The sequence below is a fragment of the Telopea speciosissima genome, chromosome 5, assembly GCF_018873765.1.
Source record: "Telopea speciosissima isolate NSW1024214 ecotype Mountain lineage chromosome 5, Tspe_v1, whole genome shotgun sequence".
NCBI lineage: Eukaryota > Viridiplantae > Streptophyta > Magnoliopsida > Proteales > Proteaceae > Telopea > Telopea speciosissima.
In genome coordinates this window covers 66242734-66264684 of record NC_057920.1, presented here as the reverse complement: position 1 = coordinate 66264684, position 21951 = coordinate 66242734, and the positions used below count along the sequence as shown (strand labels likewise).

The window sequence follows — 21951 nt, the reverse complement described above, 5'->3', positions numbered from 1 at the left end:
CTTTTGAAGAATCAAAGAATGGTATGAATACCTGGATATTCTTTTCACAATCTTCTGCCTCCATTTTCCTACATGGGCTTTCGGCTTCTTCACACATAATTTTGTTATTATTTCTATCCATTTCCTGGTCTTGCAAGAGAAATATGATGCCAACCCTTAAAAATTCAAAAACAATGTCAAAGAATACATACTTTTTATACTATCGGTCAACCCTTATCTGTTGCATGGGTTTGACTTTCTGTGATCTTCTCCTATCCATGTTAAACTATCTCTATGAGTATAGACATGGTTGGTCTAATCAAAAGATTGTTGCCCAGTTAGATTTTGCATTCAGAACATTCACTTGGTTTGTGATCTCTGCTTACTTGCACATCCAATTTTCTCATTCAAGTGAACGCAAGTTCCCCATTTTACTAAGGGTGTGGTGGGTCTTCTACTTCCTAATGTCTTGTTCCAATATTGCTATACATCTTGGTTTGTATTGGAAACATTCTTCTTTACCATTCCTTCTATGGGTCTCTGATGCTGAATCCTTTATTATTGGTTTGTTCTTTTGCTATGTTGGGTTGTTTGGCAAGAGACAAGAAGATAAAGATTTCAATCTTTTGGATCCTCTTTTGAAAGTTAATTTCAATCAAAACAGTGGTGATGGAGAACAAGTATCAAGTGTCAATGGAGAGAGTGTAACTTCTTACGCAAATGCCAATCTTTTTAGTATTTTTACTTTCACTTGGATGGACCCTTTGCTTGCACTTGGGTATAAAAAAACATTGGACCTGGATGATCTTCCTCAACTTGCTAATTGTGATCGTGCCAATGTGATTCTTACTTATTTTAAAAATAAACTTGAATCTAATGGCAATGGCAATGGTAGTAGTGGTCAAGTAAGCACACTCAAGCTAGTGAAAGCATTGATTCTCACAACGTGGAAAGAAATTCTATGCACAGCTCTATTCTCCATCGCACGCACAATGGCTGCTTATGTTGGACCGTACCTTATTGACGCATTTGTTCAATATCTCAATAACCCTAACCAACTAAAATATAAAGGATATGAGCTAGTATTTGTTTTCTTTCTTTCAAAGCTCATAATGAACCTATCAGAGAGGCACTTGTTCTTTCAATTGCGAAAGATGGCAATTAAGGTGCGTGCTGCCTTGTTATCAATAATATATAAGAAGGGTCTCAAGCTTTCAAGCCAATCAAAGCAGGGCCACACTAGTGGGGAGAATATTAATTTATTGAGTGTTGATGTTGAAAGGATCAGCTTTTTCAGTTGGTACTTGCATGATATATGGATGGTGCCTAGTCAGATAGTTCTAGCATTGTTGATCTTGTACAAGAGCCTGGGGCTTGCTTCACTTGTAGCTTTTGTTGCCACAACGATTTTGATGTTAGCAAATATTCCATTGGGAAAACTACAAAAGAAATTTCAGGGGGAATTGATGGATTCAAAAGATCGAAGGATGAAGGTGACATCTGAGGCTCTGAGGAATATGAGGATTCTCAAGCTCCAAGGCTGGGAGATGAAGTTCTTGGCTAAGATAATTGAGCTTAGAAACTTGGAAACAAGATGGTTAAAAAAGTTACTTTATTCATCAGCTATGATTTCATTTGTCTACTTATCTGCTCCCATGTATGTATCTCTGGTTACTTTTGGGTTCTGTATGTTTGTGGGAATTCCACTAGAGTCGGGGAAGATTCTATCTGCACTTGCAACATTTATTCTATTGAAAGGGCCCATTTATAATCTCCCAGACACAATTTCTATGGTAGTTCAAACTAAAATTTCCCTCGACAGGATAATCTCATTCTTATGTCTCAATGAACTTGATCCGAATGCAGTACAAAAGCTTCCAAGAGATGGTGTTGAGGTTGCAGTTCAGATAGTCAAGGGAAATTTCTCTTGGGACCTTCATTCCCCTAATTTCACACTAAAGGATCTTAATTTCCGAGTGTCCCATGGTATGAGAGTGGCTGTTTGTGGTGCTATTGGGTCAGGCAAGTCAAGCTTGCTTTCATGCATATTAGGGGAAATGCCGAAGGTATCAGGAGCAATTAAATTGAATGGGACGACAGCCTATGTTGCACAATCACCTTGGATACAGAGTGTAAAGATAGTCGACAATATATTATTTGGTAAGGATATGGACAAGGAAAGATACGATATGATCCTTGAAGCATGTTCATTGAAGAGGGACCTAGAATTGTTTGCTTTTGGGGACCAAACTATCATAGGCGAGAGGGGACTCAACCTGAGTGGTGGGCAAAAGCAAAGAATCCAGTTGGCACGTGCACTATACCATGATGCTGATGTTTATCTGCTTGATGACCCTTTTAGTGCTGTGGATGCTCACACAGGAGCTCATCTATTTAAGGTAATATATTTGATCTTTATATCCAAGGTTTTCCATGATGAAAATAACTTAAGATTATACATATCATTCCTTACATCACAATTTTGTTCACTAGAAACTGAGCTTGATCTAAAAGTTAATCTACGAAGAATAAAATCATTGTTATCTATAGAAACAAGACATTAAACGATTCATGTTTTTTAAATTAAATCTATGGTTTGCTACTTATCATGGTGAAAAATAAATTGTATTAATATGCATAACTTTTGCTTCTTTTTGAGTGTCTAATATGAGCATCTTAACTTTTTATTGTTTTTTCGGTGACAGGAGTGTTTGCTGAGAATTTTGGGTTCAAAAACAGTAATTTATGTTACTCATCAAGTAGAATTTTTACGTTTTGCTGATCTTATCATGGTGAGAATATGTCAACTTTCTTTTTGGACTTTAAATTCACCAACCCGATTTAAAAGTGATTATTACCTTCTCTTGTTTGGTAGGTTATGAGTGATGGAAAGATTACTCAAGTAGGAAAGTATGAAGAAATTCTTAGTTCAGGAACTGACTTTATGGAATTAGTGGGTGCACATAAGAAAGCTTTGGCAAACCTTAATTTTATTGAACATGTGGATGGTTCGGATAATTTAAGTAGTGGTGAGGAAGATGGTAATATGTTGCATAACGAGAAGTCAACTAAAGAAGATGAAGAAAAAGAACCCAAAAACTGCAAAACAGAAAAACTGGTTGGCCTAGAAGGGCAGCTTATCCAAGAAGAAAATAGAGAAAAGGGTGAAGTCAATATTTCAGTCTACTGGAAGTATATTATGGCTGCATACAAAGGTGCTTTTGTACCATTCATATTATTGGCACAAATTCTTTGTCAGCTTCTCGTAATAGCTAGTAATTACTGGATGGTGTTGGCTACTCCCATTTCAAAGGATGTGAAACCTCCTGTTAGAGGATCCACTCTAATATTTGTTTATTTTTCTTTAATCCTTGGAAGCTCTCTTTGTGTACTTACAAGGTCCATGCTCATTGTAACTGCTGGATATAAGACAGCCACTTTGTTCTTCAACAAAATGCATTTGTGCATTTTCCGTGCTCCTCTATCATTTTTTGATTCTACTCCGAGTGGAAGAATTTTAAATCGGGTAAGTAAACATGCTTATTTATTTTTGGGATCCAAACGATCTTCTTAACGATCTTCTTTGATCACCATAAAAGTTATATAATTTTAAATTTAAAGTAACTATTTTTTTATATAGGTATCTATAGATCAAAGTGCAGTTGATACTTCTATTCCACATCAAATTGAAGAATTTCTTATCTCAATCATATTATTCATAGGAACTGCTGCAGTAGTATCACAAGTTGCATGGCAAATGTTAATAGTTTTTATTCCGATGATGATGGCATGCATCTGGTTCCAGGTAATTCTATAGCCACTTCACTTCACATGATTAAAATTTCAAATTAAGCTCAACCATTTTTTTTCCCATCGTTTTACAGGCCATACAAGTTGGCCCAAGCTCTGTGTAACCAATAAAGTTGAAATTTGCTTTGTTCACGCCAAAACTGAATTAGTGGTGGATACATATATGTTTGGGTGTGAAAATGATGATTAAACCTTAATGTTCTTCTTGAATTTGTAAATAATATGCACAAGAAATCTATTTTCTCAATCACAAATTTTTAGGTAATTAATACAAAGATGCCTAGGTGTCAAGGCACCACCTAGGCAACAGCAGTCCTAGCCTAGGTGATCGTTTTCCATATTGTTCAATGTGCTTAGGCAGAAAAATAGGGGGAAATGAAAGGGGAAAATAAGGAAACGGGGAGAGGAAACGGAGCGGGGTGGGGGGAATAGGAAAACAAATATGGGAAATTCGAAGAAAACCAAAGAGAGTGGAAAGATACGAAGAAAAATGGGGAAATAATAACAGCTGGCAAAGCTGCCAGAAAGTTTGCAATGGCAGCCAATGTCACCATTTTCCCTTCCATCAAGACGAAGAAGACCCTCTCATATCATAAGTAAAAGGGGAAAAATTCATTATTTTACTCATTACTTCCCCTCATTGTGTTTTGTACAAAACTCCCCTCTTTATGTAATACAACTTGACCACCTAGGTGCCATGCCAACAAGGCACCGGTGCCCATCACCTAGGCTGACCATTCCACCATGACAACTATGGACCATAAAGTCCAATGAAGTGCACCTAAAGGGGCATGACTACTCTTTTGATATGCATAAAATATTTTAGATATGTATGGATAAAAATATAATATTCCCTAAGCGTTGTAGGTAATTCCAACGGTCGAAGCTTAAACTAAAAATAAGTTATTAAATTAACGAATTATAAAAATCATTTAAGGGAGAAGGTTTTCTGGTCTAGCAGTCCACATAACCAAGTCATGGTTGAATACCTACTTCTATCATATGGTGAATCAGATTGTATTGAAATCTAGTAGATAGGCAAACCCCGAAAGAACCTTCCTTACATGTTAAGCTTCATCCCAAATGGAGTTGTCCATATGTTGAAATCATTGAAAAATTTTAGGATTTAACATGGGTGTAAGGGACTATCAAGGGGATGCATTGATATACATGAGAGGGTATGGCATTACATGAGATAAATGATGAATTTGGGTTTGAAATTTGACATGTACTCTATCCAAACCATCTCCTAGATATCCGTCAGTCATATTTACCATTTAATCATTCCATGTGGTAAAATTAGGCATCCCATCCAAAGACAGAGACCTCCTTACCTAGTATGCCGATAAGGGAAACTTTTGCAAATAATAAATAATAAATAAATTTTGTTTGCATGAGATAAATTGTAAATCAGTGAGTAACTCTGAAAATAAATAAGTAGATGTTCTAAAATGATAGATTGGTAAAAAATTTGAAGGGTGAAGTGTTTTCTATCTGGGAATGTGGCTCCTACACCTGCGCAGGGGGCAATAGGAGCGCACGCAGAAGCATCAACAGGGGGTCATTTTGCATTTCATGGGGGTGGTGTGGTCATCCCCCCCCCCCTCCATGTGTTTGGACGTAAGGATACACTCCCCCACAGAAAACATTTCTCCATTTTAATTAAATTAGTAATCGTCCAACAATATTGGATCATTTGGAGGGTTGTTTTAGTTAAACTGACCATTAAATAGTTGTTCCCCATTTGAATTAGTCATGTGGTAAGTTTTGGACCCAACATAACATTTATTGCCGCCCATGTTTGGATTTCTACTCTTTTATTTTCAATCATTGGACTGTAGTTGCTTAAAGTTGCAAAAGTTGAATTCTTATCCACTCATCGCTCAAATTTGATAGATAGATAGGTGGTGATTTGGACAATGCAACCTACATCCACAAAATTTGAGCCCCAATGGAACTGCCATGTGACAAGTATTTGGACAGTCAAGAGAAGCCTATATTGGTGAATCATCCAAGAACCTATGCCACATTATTAATTAGTTGTTAATTTTCAATGGAAAAATCTTCTTCTCCTTCTTTTCAATCTGTTTTTTTTTCCACTTCCCTTGTAGTTTTCAATCTCTCCTTTACATCCCTCTTTCTTTTCTAAGTAAAGCATGTGGACTATGCTTTTATGCATACTAAGCAAGCAAAATTATTGCACTTAGGCTAAGTGGAGTACCGATGTTCACTATATTGCATTTTTTCCATTGAACTACATATTCATGTGCTTTTTGGACATTACTAAATAAGGCCGTACTGTGTAATCCATCTTTAACAATTTAAATTTGGATACAAAATTGGATATAGGCACATGTGGTTATTGACTGAATTTAAATTTGATAATATAATTAAAAATTTGGTAAAAAAAATGGATATTACAAATACAATTATGCTCATTTCCAATAAGCTTATTATCTTGGAAATCAAGTATTCAATCAACATCTAATAAAAATAGAGAATAATTGTCCTTCAAAAAGAACAGTTGAAGTAAATAAAATAAAATGAAATATATATCTATAGTTACATCCATAATATTGTGTCATTAGCAAAGGTCACATTAAGAAATCTCATAAAGAAAAGCTATAACATTTTTTCTCTAACTATACATTCATTACACATTTTATGAAATTTGTCTTGTAGCATTACTATAAATCAACGGCACGGGAATTATCACGGTTGGCCGAGGTATGTCGGGCTCCAATTATACAACATTTTTCTGAATCTAGTTTAGGTTCAACCACAATCAGGTGCTTTGATCAAGTACAAAGGTTTATGGACACAAACCTCAAATTGGTGGATGGGTTTTCTCGACCCAAATTTTATTTCTCTGGTGCAATGGAGTGGTTATGCTTCCGTATGGATATGTTGGCATCCATCACATATGCCATTTCTTTAGTTTTCTTGATCTCAATGCCGAACGAAATACTCAGTCCTGGTAAAAAGTTAAACTTAAGATCTTATGAAATCATCTTTTAGGGCAGCCACGATAATCGCTCACATGAAAGCAAGATTTTAAATTTATTTTATTTTATTTTCTCTCTTGAAGGTGGTGTGGGTTTAGCAGTCACATATGGACTTAGTTTCAATTTGCAAGGAGTTGTATGGGATCTTAACAGACTTGAGAATTGGATCATATCTGTTGAAAGAATATTGCAGTATGCATGCATCCCTAGTGAACCCCCTATGCTGGTAGAAGGAAATAGGCCAGATCGTGAATGGCCATCAAAAGGGAAAGTTGATATTGTTGGTTTACAGGTAATCTTTAATCTTGATTCCTCAAGTCTCTCTCCTTATTTGTTTCCTCGTTTCATGCTCTTATGGAATTCTACTAAACTTCATGATTTGATTATTTAATATGTATGTAGGTCCGGTATGCCCCACACCTTCCTCTTATATTGCGAGATATAACATGCACATTCCCTGGAGGGATGAAAATTGGCATCGTTGGAAGAACGGGAAGTGGTAAATCAACTCTCGTACAGGCTCTCTTCCGCATGCTTGAACCTGTAGTCGGTAAAATTACGATAGATGGTATCAACATCTCTAGTATTGGTCTTCATGACTTACGGTCAAGATTGAGCATCATCCCACAAGACCCGGCAATGTTTGAGGGGACTCTAAGAAGTAATCTTGACCCACTTGAAGAGTACACGGACGAACATATTTGGGAGGTGGGATTTTTGTCATTCTATAAATAATCTTTAGTAAGTGACGAGATTATGAAAATAACTTTTGCTTACTGATGATTCACACACAAAACAAACACAGCATAACTGACTCTTGGGACATGTATCCTTATGAACTCATTTCTTATGGTTGTCTTCTTTTTTTATTTTTGCTCAGCTTTTTAAATCCTTTCCACTAGGACATTGAAATCATTTCATTGGACCACCTTGTGTGTCATGTTGGGACCTGGGAAACGTACTATTTTTCCGGTTGTATTTCCATTTGTACTTCATACCTCATTGCTTGTTCATTTCATCTCTTAGCCCATCTTTAGTGATCAAATTTATCAAGGACTTTTTGTTGTCTTAGGTTTTAGACAGATGCCAACTTGGTGATAAAGTTAGAAAGGAAGGAAAGCTTGATTCTCTAGGTTGGTTTCTTCTCATATTCAGTCTGTATTAAAGCTGATCAACTTCAATTTATCTATGCTCAAGTACACAATCTTTTCAAAATTCTTGTTATATGATATCTCCAACTTCTTGCGCACAATCTTTTTCGGGCAAAGAGTGGGGGAAGAAAAGTTAATGAAAATAATATCCTGAATAGCTAACTGATTTTCATATGGTGATTGTCACAGTTACTGAGAATGGAGAGAATTGGAGCATGGGACAAAGGCAACTAATCTGTTTAGGGAGGGTACTACTCAAGAAGAGTAAAGTGTTAGTACTCGATGAAGCTACTGCATCAATGGATACTGCAACTGACTATCTCATTCAACAAACACTTAGGCAACACTTCTCAGGGTCTATTGTCATCACAATCGCACATAGGATAACATCGATTCTTGATATTGATATGGTTCTCCTTCTTGATAATGGTTAGTAGCTAGTAATTAGTATACCATAAAGAAATTGGTTCAACTGATTTCGATAATAAGTTTTCTCATGCTTTTGAGGTACTTGCCTAATTAAATTGACATGTTTTCTTGTGTTAAGCAGGTCTTATACTGGAATATGATTCCCCAGCCAAATTGCTAGAGATCAAATCTTCATCATTTGCAAAGCTTGTTAGGGAGTATACTCGAAGATGTAGTTCCTAGGTTATGAACACTAAGTAAGCGTTTTGAAAGTTCAAATGTAGGCAGGAGATTCATTGCTTTTGAGAGTGACAAAATATTTTTTAGAAGAAGACAGTTGAATAGATATCGAGTCTAACTTTAATCATTGAGTTGGCATTGACATCTAATTGAAATATTGGGACTAGAAAAAAGAAGATGAGGGGAAATATTTTTCTCCATGCATCTCTATAAACCTTGGGAGAAGTTTTAATAGTATGCAGTATCTTTAGACCGTCACAAATATCTACTACATTGCAGAAAGTTTTGTGGACAAATAAAGCTCAAGGTCTCTTGTTGTCAAGTTTTAACCAAAATGGAGTTGGTCAAGTGGCAAACTAAGCTTTGAAAATCTAGTGAAAGCATGCAACTATAAATTTTAAAAAAAAAATAGATATCTAAAAATACAAGTGAATATGTCAATACATGGGAGTGCATATCTTGAATTTAATTGAGACAAAAATTTGTCACGTGGTCAACCTTAGACATAAATATCCAAACGGTCAAAATTGCCTCTATATCTTGATTTATCGATTGAAAGAATTTTCATAAATAACATGTGTTGTGTTTGGTATGCATTCTAGTTCAATTTTGCATTCTTGGACGATAAAAACAACTATTTTTATCATCCAAAAATGCAAAATTTACGTTCAATGCATTCTTCCAACCAAACACAGCTTAAGTCTTGCTATAATTAAATTTCTGAGTTTCCCTGCTTCTGAAAGTTGTCCTTCCCTTCTTGCAAACGAGACCAAAAGTCTCGAAAATGGTTCTTAGAGCAGCAATTTGAATTTTTCCAAGAGCCAACCATATGGGAAGGTCATTCTAACATAAAAAATGTATGGTTTAGGTTCTTCAGAAAAAAAATATACATTCTAAGTAAATAACACTTCAAGATAGCTAACTTATGAATGGGAAATGGTCCATATATACTTAGATGCCCTTAGGCATAAATGACTTTAAGCCCTGCACAATAACTAATAACAGTGACAAACTTGGGGCTAGAACATCTTATATAATGGGTGAAACAACATTGTTTTTCGCACTTTCTTACTCCCAAGTATTTGTATTAAAACAATCAAGCAATGGTAAGTAGCATGAAATTAAGTGCTGAACCTGTTTTCTTTTGCTTCACAAAAAGGAAAGATGAAATCATAACCTACATCCCAGGAATCCCTGCAATATACGCCAGGGAGATCTGCCATCCATTTTACATTTACAAGAATGAAATTATAAAGAGAGTACTAGAAGCCTTCTCTTGGGTAACCAAAGCTGTTAGAAAAACAACCCAGCAGAATGGTGATTTTGAAGAAGAAAACGAAAAAGAAGGAGAAATCACACACACTTGAATGGTTTCAAACTCAACATAGATGGGGCGTGCAAGGGGAACCCTGGTGTTGGGGGAGGAGGGGAATCATAAGGGATGGTGCAGGGAAGGTCCTGATGGCTTTCGCCAACCAATATGGAGTCTGTACAAACTCAATTGCTGAGTTTAGGGCCTTGAGGGATGGGCTCAAGCTTTGTGAGGAATTGGGTCTTAGAGAAGTGTTTGTAAATTCGAACTCTGCTTTTACTGTGCAATGTGTTCTCACGAGGAAATGCAACGTGTGGAAGCTCTGGTACTGGTATAATGAGAAAGAAATTCTCATGGAAGAGCTGCAGGCAGATATTGCTTTTATGTACAAAGAAGGAAATAGAGCTGCAGATTGGCTTGCGAACTATGCGTGCATGTTTGACACTAACTCCAGGTTCGGGACTGAGGTAGCTTTACCCGATGGCCTCGATTGCATCGTCTGGGAGGATTCCCTTGGAATCCCAACTGTACGGCAATGATTCTAGGTGGGCTTTGTATGGGAGTGAGAGTATCTGATGAGTGTGTGTGTGTATCTTGTTTTGTAGCGGGTATGTCCCCTTGTAAGCATTATTCATTTCTTTGATTTTCAATAAAAGCCTAGGGACCAGCCCGGGTCCCAGAGAATATTCGGGCTAAAAAAAAAAAGGAGAAATCACACACACACAAGACAGTATTTTACGTGGTTCACCCCCATGAAGGAAGCTACATCCATGGCCGAGCGATAATACGCGATAGTAAAAAACTACAATTTCAGTGAAGAATAATACAGACCCTCTCTCTCATCTCTTAAGAGATACAATATATAGGAAAACCCTAACCTAGAAAGTACAAGACTGCCCCTAGAGACCCATCCGGTCTAGTTTGAGATTTGAACCAAAATAAGACAAAATACATATCAAATCAAATGCGAAACGGCCCGCTAAAGGAACACCACAACACTTTCTGAACAGAGATTAGGCTTCACCAACAACAAAAGCACAATTCATTCTCTCTACTTCCTTCTATGAGCTTCAAGCCCATGTAATTGCCATTTTCTCGTGGTGAAGCTCCCAACTTGCAATAAACTTGTGGTGAAATGGAAATAGTAGTACTACCGTGGTGTGACCGATTGAGGGTCTTATGCCATTCATCTGTGGCAGAGTTCTTGACATATTGTGGATGGAGTTCGATACTAGAAGCCATTTACTCAGGGGTGCTAATGCTCACTTTCCCCTGTCCTCCCCTTTCTTTGAACTTTTTTTCTTTCTTTTCTTATTTTTTTTTTTCCCAGGGCTTGTGCACGACCACGTAACACACACCAACCGGGAGATACTGAGGCCCCCATGTTCACCAGGGAGTTTCCTCTTAGGCGGGTGGTCGTAAGAGGGGAGGCGGAGTCAAACTCAGGACCTTCAGCTTCCTTAGGCCTCATCCCTTGCCAACTACGCTGCCCCTTGGGGTTAGCCCCTTTCTTTGAACTTGTTTTGGTCAAATTGGTGACAAACTCACAATGTCCTCCCTTTCTTTGAATACCCATGCTGATTCTAGGTTCACATGGAGGAATGCAAATCGAGAACCAAAGCCACCATGAACTCATTATAGCTAGACCTTGCCTTAATTGACACCTTCCATTTGCTTCTTCCTATCCACACCAAATCTGATACCGTGAAATAAATCCTTGGTGGAATCTCATGGGGCTGTGATTGAGCTTAATGTTTAATGTTGAAGCTGATAAAGTTGTGAAGTTTCCATCCCTAAATCCATCCAGAATGCCGAGTTTTTTTTTTGCTAGAAGATCCTTGCAATAAAAGAACGACAAAGAGCCAACTACAAAGACAGGAAAAAACAAAGAACACTGTTACTGGCTATGACAGCCAGCCAGCTCCCCCCAACCCATTACAAGAACTGGTATCTATAGCATCACGAGCCAAATTTTCTTCAATATGTCTAGGAAAGGGAATACTTGTGGAAGACACTCCCGTATCGCCGCATGTTTAGCCAAGTAGTCAGCAATAGGATTTGCTTCTCTATAACAGTGTGTAATTTTCCAAATGCAGGAATCCAGAAAAGGTTTTAGTACCGGCCATCTTTGAAGCGCAAACCACGGAATTTTGGAATTTTGAATAGACAATACCAAGGAAGCCGAGTTAGATTCTATCCAAAGATCCGTGAAGCCTCTCTCCCTAGCAGAAAACAGCCCATCTAACAAAGCCTTGAACTCAGCTACAAAGCTGTTTGAGACCCCCAGGTATCTGCAATATGAATGAACCACTTGGGCTTGGGAATTTTGAAAAACTCCCCCAGCCCCTGCCCTTCCTGGATTCCCAATCGAGCTGCCATCAATGTTAAGCTTGATCCACTGCCGATCAGGCCTGCACCAAAACACCTCCAGAATATTGCGAGCAGAGGCGTTAGAAACAGCCAATCCTAGGTTCCTAACACAGCTCAAGTCCTGAAAATTTTTCACCCCTTTAATCACAAAATTGCAGTCCCTAATCTCCCCTTTCACACATTCCAGGGCCTGCCAAACATTCCTGAAGATACCGTCATGGCGCCTTCTATTTCTTTCTTCCCACAAAATAGCACTAATAATTGAAGCACTTGCAGCCCATGGCTCCTTCACATTCGTATTGCCAAGCTTACTTTTCCACCACTCAAAGAACCCTTGAATGGTGGAAGCATTTCCCCACATGAAACCAAACCAAGCTGAAAAAGAATTCCAAACTGCAGTGCTAAACTCGCAAGTGAGAAACAAATGAGGGATTGACTCACCATCTTTATTACACAAAGAACATCTCGCTGCCAAACAAATATCCCTTTTTTGTACTTCCTCGTCCATGGGGATCTTTCTATGAGCCAGCCTCCACCCAAGAGTAGAGTGTCGCGAATGGATATTCCGATGCCACACCAGGCTCGCCCAAGGAACAGTAAGCAAACTCCTTCTAATACCCTCCCAAGTTTCCGCCACCGAGAATTCCCCGGACTTCGACAAGCTCCAACACACTGAATCCTCCATTGAGTGACAAGGAATTGGCAGCTTTTTTATTTCTTGGAAAGCTTCTAACAAAGCACCCGAAGAAACAGGTGGCAGCCTCCATTCTCCCTCCTTGATGAAATCACTCACCTTGGTTCCATCATTCTTGAAGAACTCCTCATTCAACCGACTTTTTTCTTGAATAGAGACAGGACCCCACCATTTATCCTTCCAAAAATTTATTCGAACCCCATACCCCAGGATCCAACGTTCCTTCTCCACCACAAAGCTCCACAATTTCCTAATACCTGGCCAAATGGAAGATGCTCTATACCCAGGCCGCACATTCCCCCATTTATTGACAAACCTGTGTCTTAAAAAATTTGAAGATACCGAATTTCCATTCCTAATCTTCCAAGTGAGCTTGCACAACATTGCTTTATTCACATCCCTTAAGTCTCTTGATCCCCAAACCCCCTTCGTCCTTAGGCTGGCAGACTTTGTCCCACCCTACAGAAATAGCCTTTGAGGATTCAGCAACACCTGTCCAAATGAAGTTTCTCATCCAGCGCTCGAGGGTAGAAATCAAAGTTGTAGTGCACCAGTACACCAAGACGCTATGCCAGCTTCTCGAGTTCACTTGGTTGGGACTCTTGAGATTAATGAGGGACCATTGTTTGACATCTAAGAGTTTTGGAAGAATGTTTGGAATCGCTTCCAAACATCCCTTGATAACAATGAGGCACATATCAAATTTGGCGCATGTCATATTCATCATAAAGGGTTATAGGATTTTGTTCATCAAACACAAAGTGAGTTTTTTCGAACAATTTTCGAAGTATTCCCTTGACATCTAGTTGTGTAGTATCAGGTTGAAATTCAAACCAAATTAGGATTATTTTTTTTTTTTTTTTTTATTTTTTGAAAAGCCAGAGTTAGATGATTACACATTTACACATATACCTTACATTGACGGATTAAGGGAGATGCTTACATAAAATATAAAAAGAAAAGATAAAAGGAAGATGGATTCAATGGAGGTTCCAAGCTTAAATAACATGGTCAATAATTAAGATAATGAAAGAAAAACCCTACACACTTTTGGTTTATATTCCTATGTATGACAAATGCATGAATGCACCCTCATTGGTAGTCTTGAATTTTTAAGGGTTTGTGTTTGCAATGTGGATAGCTCCGACCAAATTGAAACAATCGTATCAATTGACCGAACTCCATATAGGTTTATTATTGGTTTTGGTTTTCAGAAACTATTGAAAGATCGAAACTGATCAAATTGACTTAAACAACAAGAAAAAAAAAATTGATAAATCAACCAAACAACTGAAACAACAGCAAAAAACGGTAGACTTGAAGAAGAAAACCTAAATTTTTTTTTTATAAAAATCAATATTTTATTTAAATTTTTTTATATGAAATAATGAGACCGTATTAATAATAGACCGATAAGGGACTGCTAAATGAAACCAATAACGAATCAAAACCAACCAGGCCAGTAGCTGTTGGTTTTCATTTGTTTTTTTAACCAAACCCATTATCGATTAGTTTTGATTTAGCCCGATAAATACAAAAAATGAGGAGAAAACAACTGAAGTTGGACCAAACCAACTGTTTCACACTCGTATTTATGAGAATGAACCAAATTTGAGGGCTGAAGGGCAGCTAGAAATTTTCTTTAAATCAAGTCATGAAAGAGAAAATTTTCCTCTATATAAATTGAAACCCCCTTCATTCAACTAACCCAACTCATTCTGTTCCCTATTTCATTCCACCATGAGGCATCCCATTCTGTTGCTTGGACTTGTGATAATAGCATACTTTAGTGTAAGAAAATTGATGTTTTTTCCATTGTCCATTCATTTGAACATGGTCACTGCTGGTTCCTGGTTTTTTTTTTTTTTTTTTTTTTGAATGATTTTTTTTCCTATGAAATTGCAGGGTTCTTCTCAAGCAGAAAATGCCTTTTCAAAGTATTGGGAAGAGCATATTGGTCTTCCACACCCTCCACATTGGTTATCTGCAAAGGCTTCTCCATTAACCTTCCATCAGGCAGTAGTGTTTATGAAATTTATGGAGGAAAATGAATTGGCTTCCCACATGCTTTCATTCTGTATGCAAGCAAATGTTGCTTGTTCAACAAATGCAATATCGAAGAACAGAGCAAATGACACAACCCTACCACCAATAGTCCCCTGGAATGTTGACAAACTCAAATATGAATATCCAAATGAAATAACTCTATCAGTTGCTAGCCAAGGGGGATTGCCATATTTTTGAGAATCAATGGTGAAACAGGGAAGTTTCATGCCTGTCCCTGATCTAAGGGACCCAATGTCATATAGATCCTTCTTGCCAAGATCTCTGGCATTAAAATTTCCATTTTCCTTTGCCCAGATCAAGGAATTGAAGAATCTCTTTACTGAGGATAATGAATCAAACATGGATGAGTATATTCAAGGAACCCTTGAGATATGTGATGAGAAGAGCCTCATTCGAGGTGAACAGTCCACTTGTACGAATTCGGCTGAGGATCTCATCGATTTTGTTGTCAAGAAATTAGGGAAACATGTACGTATCTGGAGTACCGAGAGCATCGAAGGATCTTATGAGAATGTCACAATTGGAGCTGTGAAACTCATCTATGGAAACCTCTCTGAACCACCAATCTTATGTCATAGTCAGCCATTTCCATTTCAAGTCTATTATTGCCATGTTTTACCAAAAGTAAAAGTATATGCAGTTGATATACATGCTCGGAAGAAAGTGAATCATGCGATCATGGCATGTCACTATGACACATCAGCCTGGAATCCAAACCATTTTGCTTTTAAGCTACTGGGTTTTGGCCCAGGCCTAATTGAAGTTTGTCATTGGATAAATGAGAATGGAATGGTTTGGACAAAGACTTTAGGTTGAGCAGCATTTGAAGAATTGATTATCTTCCAATTCTCTCTTTTGTGATACAAGTTACTACTTAAACTCTTTGAAGGGTAAATAAAGACCAACTTTGGCTTGCTTATTATGTCTTTTAAGTTTTCACTATAATTTTATTCTTCAATTGTCCTTTATCATAAATGACAACCTGAAAGCAAAAGAAATGTTTGTCCCAATAAGCTTTTAGCCATACAAAAAGCCCATATAAAAGCAATTTGTTGAGATAATATTTAATTTCGTTTAAATATCTTATTATAAAGGGATTTTCTTATTGACATCCCTCAAGGTGTCAAAATAATTTGTAATCCTTTCTTTTTCTTTTTGATAGACATATAATTCTTCCAATGAGGGTAATAGTGTCATTTCACATGCGTTTTCGAAATATATGCATGACAATGACATTTTTTTGATAATGGCATAATGATATTTTACTTTCAATTTCTTTTTGAAAACCCTTTCATACCCTTGACTTAAAAACCTTTTGAGAATAAAGAAAAGGGACAATTAAAATGTGTCAAATTCTAAACACACCTATGAACATTCCCTATTATAAAAGACAACCTTTATCAAAACTGCCAGCCATTGGGTCCTAGAGACAGAAATGATTGCAATAGCATTGTGTTTCCCATATTTGAATGCTAGCATACGATGCCGTTTATTTATAGAAATAGAAGAGAAAAGGATTGTAGCCAATTTCATCCTTCTATTAAACTTAGGAAAGTAGTTATCTGTCTGGGAGCGTGGCCTATGCCATCACTCCCTATGTTGAGCTGAAATTTTATGGGCAAGCAGAGCTCAAGGTTCCTCGCTCACATGCTATGTTTTATCTTAGCATGACATCTCATAGGGTCATGGAAATCTTATCTCCAACTGTGCATTACCATCTATACCTCTTGTATTATCCTTGTATTTATCCTTTCTATTCTTGTATTTATTTGTTTCCTTGTATATAGGATTAGATTACTACTACCTCTTGTATATAATACTCTTCATAGATCAATGGAAAGATACAACCGAGATATAGATGGTAATGCACAGTTGGAGATAAGATTTCCATGACCCCATGAGGTGTCATGCTAAGATTTTAGAAAAAATGGAAATGGCCAAATAAAAAAATTAATCTTTAAAATTCCAGTGGAAAAAATGCTTTTTTTTTTAAAGAAACAGACAACTATATGAGCCTAAAAGTTGACATGTTGCCAACCCTAGACCCATTTGTTAAGTATCCAAATAGTCTCAAATAGTCTGAAATTACTACATCATCACCTTTCATGTGGCGTGCTAGGTTGAGATGTTGACACTTGGTGGCTGTCGCATTCAATGGTCCGAACTCATTGATACGGATGGTTGGATGCGACAGCTGCCATCTGTCGAAATCTCCACCTAGCACTGCCGCACTGCCGCACTGCCACACTTTAAGGAATTGGAGAGGATAATTTTCCCAAAAGGTTGGTGCTGGTTTGTTGATACTCTCTAGAGCTGCCAAACAAAAAACTTTTGCAATAAAACTTCTAAAATAGAAAATTTTCGTATTGCTACATTAGAAATATCTTAATTTATTTCTTTAAATAACAACTGTGTTATTTTTCTATGCTCAAAATTTTCTTACCAATCCTTGCTATTATTAAATTCCATGTCTCCCATCCGTTCAAAATTTCCTTCCATTGCCAACTTTCTAATTCGAAAGTCTCAAATAAGTTAGTTTCAAAGCGGAAAGTTTAATTCAGAGCCAACCACAAGGGAGATAATTCTTATTTTAAAACGTATGGGTTAGGTTCTTCACAAAAACAGTTATCTTCTTTATTAAATAAGACTTCAGGAAATCAACTTTTTGAAGAAGATTGCGAGGTTGCCAGCTATACCATTCTAGCTGGGACCAGAGTACATGTTAGCACATGGACTATAGGGAATGGATCCAACAGGTATCTCATATCGATACTGTATCTATTCAGTACAGGTATCTCATACCATACCATACCTAATTTATTCGTTACAGTATAAATGGTATCGGTATCGATACACGGTATGCGGTATGAGTTGACACCCTTAATTCTACCGATGGTTGTTTTGAAAAATATACCATCCATATGGGACCCAAATATTACGAATAAAAATGAAAAAAAAATAATATTAAAAAAAAAACCATTTGAATTGCAGTCTGGTGTTGTGGGAAAGATTTTTCTCCCCCTTAAATAGGATTGAAAAGGGTCCAAAGGAAATAGACCTGTTGTCACCAGGTTTTGGATTTTACTCTGCCTTCAATTGGGGTTTCTTTTGGGAGGGGAGGGTTTAAGGGATGGGAATTTCCAGCACAATTTATTTTTAAAAAAAGGGATGATTGAAAAGATTCCAGGTCCAAATTGAGCTCCGATTCATAGAAAAACAAGTATATTTTTTGTTTCATGCATGATCATATTTGGTTAGGCCTCAAATTTAATGGACATGTCCATATAATGCTGTAATCACCAAGTTATGGTTAGCTAGGGTTTGGTTTGATTTTTGCACCTTATTTCAGTGAAATAGAAATCAAGTGGAATAGGAATTCTGAAACAACTGAGCACTGAAATAAGGTGCAAAACTCAAACCAAACAATTTCCAAAATAGAAATCACTCCGACCTGTTTCAGAATTTCTATTTGATTAGATTTCACTCTTGCTCTTTAATGAGCACATGGTTAATTTGATGGGCAAAGAAGTAATTTCATGTTAAAAATAAAACACCACCCGTCTTCTCGTAATGGTCTCACCACCACCACCACCATTGTCACCATCACCCCGCCACCGCTACCACCACCACCACCTCCACCGCCACCACCATTGCCACTACCATACCACCACCATTGCCACTGCCATCATCACCACCACCACCATCATCACCACCACCAACCTGCTTGCTGCCATGACCACCACCACCCTTCCCAAAGAAATATAGAGAATCTATTCTTAGAAATTGAACCACCAAATGGGGGTTTTTTTTATTCTTGAAATATTTCATATTGATACATCCAAATTTTAAAAATCTATTTGTTGACTAATTTCATGAAATCAATCCGAAAAATAGAAATCATACCAAATCAGGCCTAAGCTGGTCGGGCTTGGAACTGTAATAGACAAGCTCAAATTACGCAGTTCTTTTACTTAATTGATTGTTTTTTTTTTTTGGTAAACTACTTAATTGTATATCATATGATACATCATATAATTTGTCATGCATTGAGTGTGAACATATCATCAGGGCCATGAGTTTTCATTTTTATTTATTTAAATGTTGTATCAAATGATTTACGTTAAAAATTTATTTATTTTAATATCAATAATTTTTATTATATGATAATTGCGGCTAAAGATTAAGACCCATATAAGATTTTTTTTTCCCCTCTAGAATATGATATATGTAATTGCAAAATGCATTCTATTTCTATAAATATAATTAATTGGCATGACCGTTACAGGTGCAATTCTCACTTCATGTATTTAGCATGTGAAACAATCATTTCATGATTAGTCATGCATGGTTAATGTAATATTTATTTTGACATAATTTATAAAATAAATGTAGGGAGTTAAAGTAACATTGCAATGAATTATGAAACAAGTTAAATGTGAATTACCAAACTACTAACTTTAAACTTTGTTTTTAACCATTACTCTTGTCTTCCCATTTATTTTGCGATACCAGCATTGTCGAGTCTTTCTATAACATTCGCTTCACTATCATTGAGTTTTATTCTTTTGTGATAGATTGTATAATGCACATTGTACAACAAGGCAGAGGGTTCTCTGAGCAAGCAACATAGGTGAGCACACCAATCAAGGGCTACTTGGGCAGTTCATTAATAGCCCAGGTACGAGAGAAGAGAGAGGAGAGAGAATAACAGGAACTGTTGGCATAACCCACACTGGCAGCTTGGAGAGGCTTTTCTGGAAATTTATTTATGTTTGAGGTGACAAAAAGATGTCTCACGTAAGACATTGGAGGTGACCAAGGTATTTATCCTCGTAAGTCTCTCACTTCTTATTTGATGATATTTTTAAGACATGTTTTTATCATAATTAAATGCAAAACAATAGACATATATATTTCAATTGTAAAACTTTCATAGTTGATAGAATAAAATACAAACAACTAGATTATATTCATTTTTCACCAAAAAAAAACTAGAGTTTATTCATTCTTCAAACATATTAATATTAAGTATCAATTAAAGATCATAGTTCCTCAGCCCATGAAAGAATTTATATGCATGCATGATATTTGATCAAATAAAGGGTGTTTCTTGTAGCCAACAAAGTGGTGAAGTGAGAAATTGTAACCTTCTTTTGATTTACCTTTGTTTTATTCCCAAGAGTTGTTAAGGTATGGGTAAAGAGTTTCAAAATAATTTGAAAGTGACTAATCATTATATCATTAACAAAAGTTGTCATTGTCTTACACAATATTACGAGTATACATGTTAATTTTGCATTTTTGAAAACTCCAGCTTGTCTCACTACAATGGGTTGGACCAGCCTATCCCTGAACTAGGGGTTGCAATCTCTTCAAGGATGCAATGAGGAAAGCATCAAGTCTTCTAGGTTGATGGGAAAATTCTTCTAGGCTTTTCTATGGGATGAACTCTTCTAGGTTCAGAAAAGAAGAACTCGTCAAGGTTTTGAAAACATGCACAAAGCAATTTTCATTCAAACTCTAGTCTCTATTACAAATAAAATAAGTAGGCCTTTTATAGGCAAAGCAAAAGAAATGCTAAAAGCTTTCATGATATCTCAACCGTTGAAAATCAAGGGTTGAGATTAAACCGCTACATAATTTTCTAAGAAAGAAAATGACTTTTCAAATAGAGACAATCCACTATCTAGTAGGTTGAACTAATTAATAAATGCTTGGTCATTGATACTTGTTCCAAGGTCTTGTATTTTGTTCCAATGCGTTGATGCAAGCTCCAAGATTGAAGTGGGTGTCCCTATAGAGAAGACTTTATAATATTTTTGTTGCTTCTCAAGAGAGCTTATGGGAGAAGGTGAGGTTCATAGGGAAATGAAGAGACACAAGGAAGATGAAGGTCATTCATGAGCTGGACTGCACAAGTTCAGTGCAAAAGGCATAACTCTTTTATTTTAGATCCATATGACCTTATTCTAAAGCCATTGGAACAAAAACTCAAATATCTATAACTTTTATGTTTTGCACTTTTCCAAATTCCTAATGGAAATAATACGAAATGTTACTTGAAGTGAAGTCATATGCAAAGTCATAATTCTTAATTATTCATTGGTCAACTTTGAGTTACCACTTTGTTGGCCTTGGTCTTTGGTACATTTTGGATCAAGAATTGGTGTAGGACCTTGAGATAATTTTGGACTTCATGATCTTGAATGGACTGATGCCGGCCCACAAAATGGAGTTGGGTTGAGGTTTTCAAGATGTGGGTTGGGCCTGCATCACTTAACTTATCTTTAATGATCATTTTTATGTCATCTTGATTAATCAAGCAAGGTGGCAAGTTGACATGAACTTTTTCTTTTGTCTTAGGCTTTAGACACATTCCGACTTGGTGATGAAATTAAAAAGGAAGGGAAGCTTGATTTTGTAGGTTAGTTTATTCTTATATTCATTCTACACTAAAGTTTCTCAACATCAATTTATCCATGCACAAGTACACAACATTTTTTTAATTCTTATTGTATGATATATCTAACTTCTAATGAAGAATCTAATCTTCCAACCCCCAACTCCCTTCCATCAAAAACTGGGGAAAGAAAGTTGATGAAAATAAGATCATGAAATGGTAAACACTTTCATATGGTTGCTGTCACAGTGACTAATAATGGGGGGGAAATGGAGCATGGGTCAAATGTTGCTAATCTTTTTATGACGGGTACTACTGCTCAAGTGGAGAAAACTATTTGTACTTGACAAAGCTACTATATCAATGGATACTATGACCGACTTTCTAATTCAGTAAAAACTTAGGCAACACTTCCTAGGGTTTACTGTCACACAATCGCACATAGGGTAACAATAATTCTTGATAGTGATATGGTCCTTCTCAATAATGGTTAATAGCTAGTAATTAGTACACCA

General features: G+C 36.7%; 2 protein-coding genes across 4 annotated transcripts; both read left to right on the top strand.

Annotated features, from left to right (window-relative positions):
• Positions 1-209: 209 nt before the first annotated feature.
• LOC122660876 (ABC transporter C family member 3-like) lies at positions 210-20618 on the top strand. Of its 3 annotated transcripts, XM_043856126.1 has the most exons (12): positions 210-2378; positions 2685-2771; positions 2855-3505; positions 3620-3784; positions 6472-6766; positions 6878-7086; positions 7197-7502; positions 7867-7927; positions 8135-8374; positions 8496-8596; positions 12015-12020; positions 20609-20618. In XM_043856126.1, the coding sequence occupies exons 1-10, from the start codon at positions 225-227 to the stop codon at positions 8594-8596; spliced, it is 4269 nt and encodes a 1422-aa protein (XP_043712061.1). In that variant the 5' UTR covers positions 210-224; the 3' UTR covers positions 12015-12020; positions 20609-20618. The 3 variants fall into 3 exon arrangements, with proteins under 3 accessions (XP_043712061.1, XP_043712062.1, XP_043712063.1); XM_043856127.1 differs by lacking the exons at positions 12015-12020; positions 20609-20618 and having other exon boundaries at positions 8496-8599; XM_043856128.1 differs by lacking the exons at positions 8496-8596; positions 12015-12020; positions 20609-20618 and having other exon boundaries at positions 681-2378; positions 6929-7086; positions 8135-8379.
• On the top strand, positions 15205-15958 carry LOC122660878 (polygalacturonase-1 non-catalytic subunit beta-like). The gene has a single exon (XM_043856129.1). It carries the CDS (start codon positions 15220-15222, stop codon positions 15850-15852), a length of 633 nt encoding a protein of 210 aa, XP_043712064.1. The 5' UTR covers positions 15205-15219; the 3' UTR covers positions 15853-15958.
• Positions 20619-21951: the final 1333 nt, after the last annotated feature.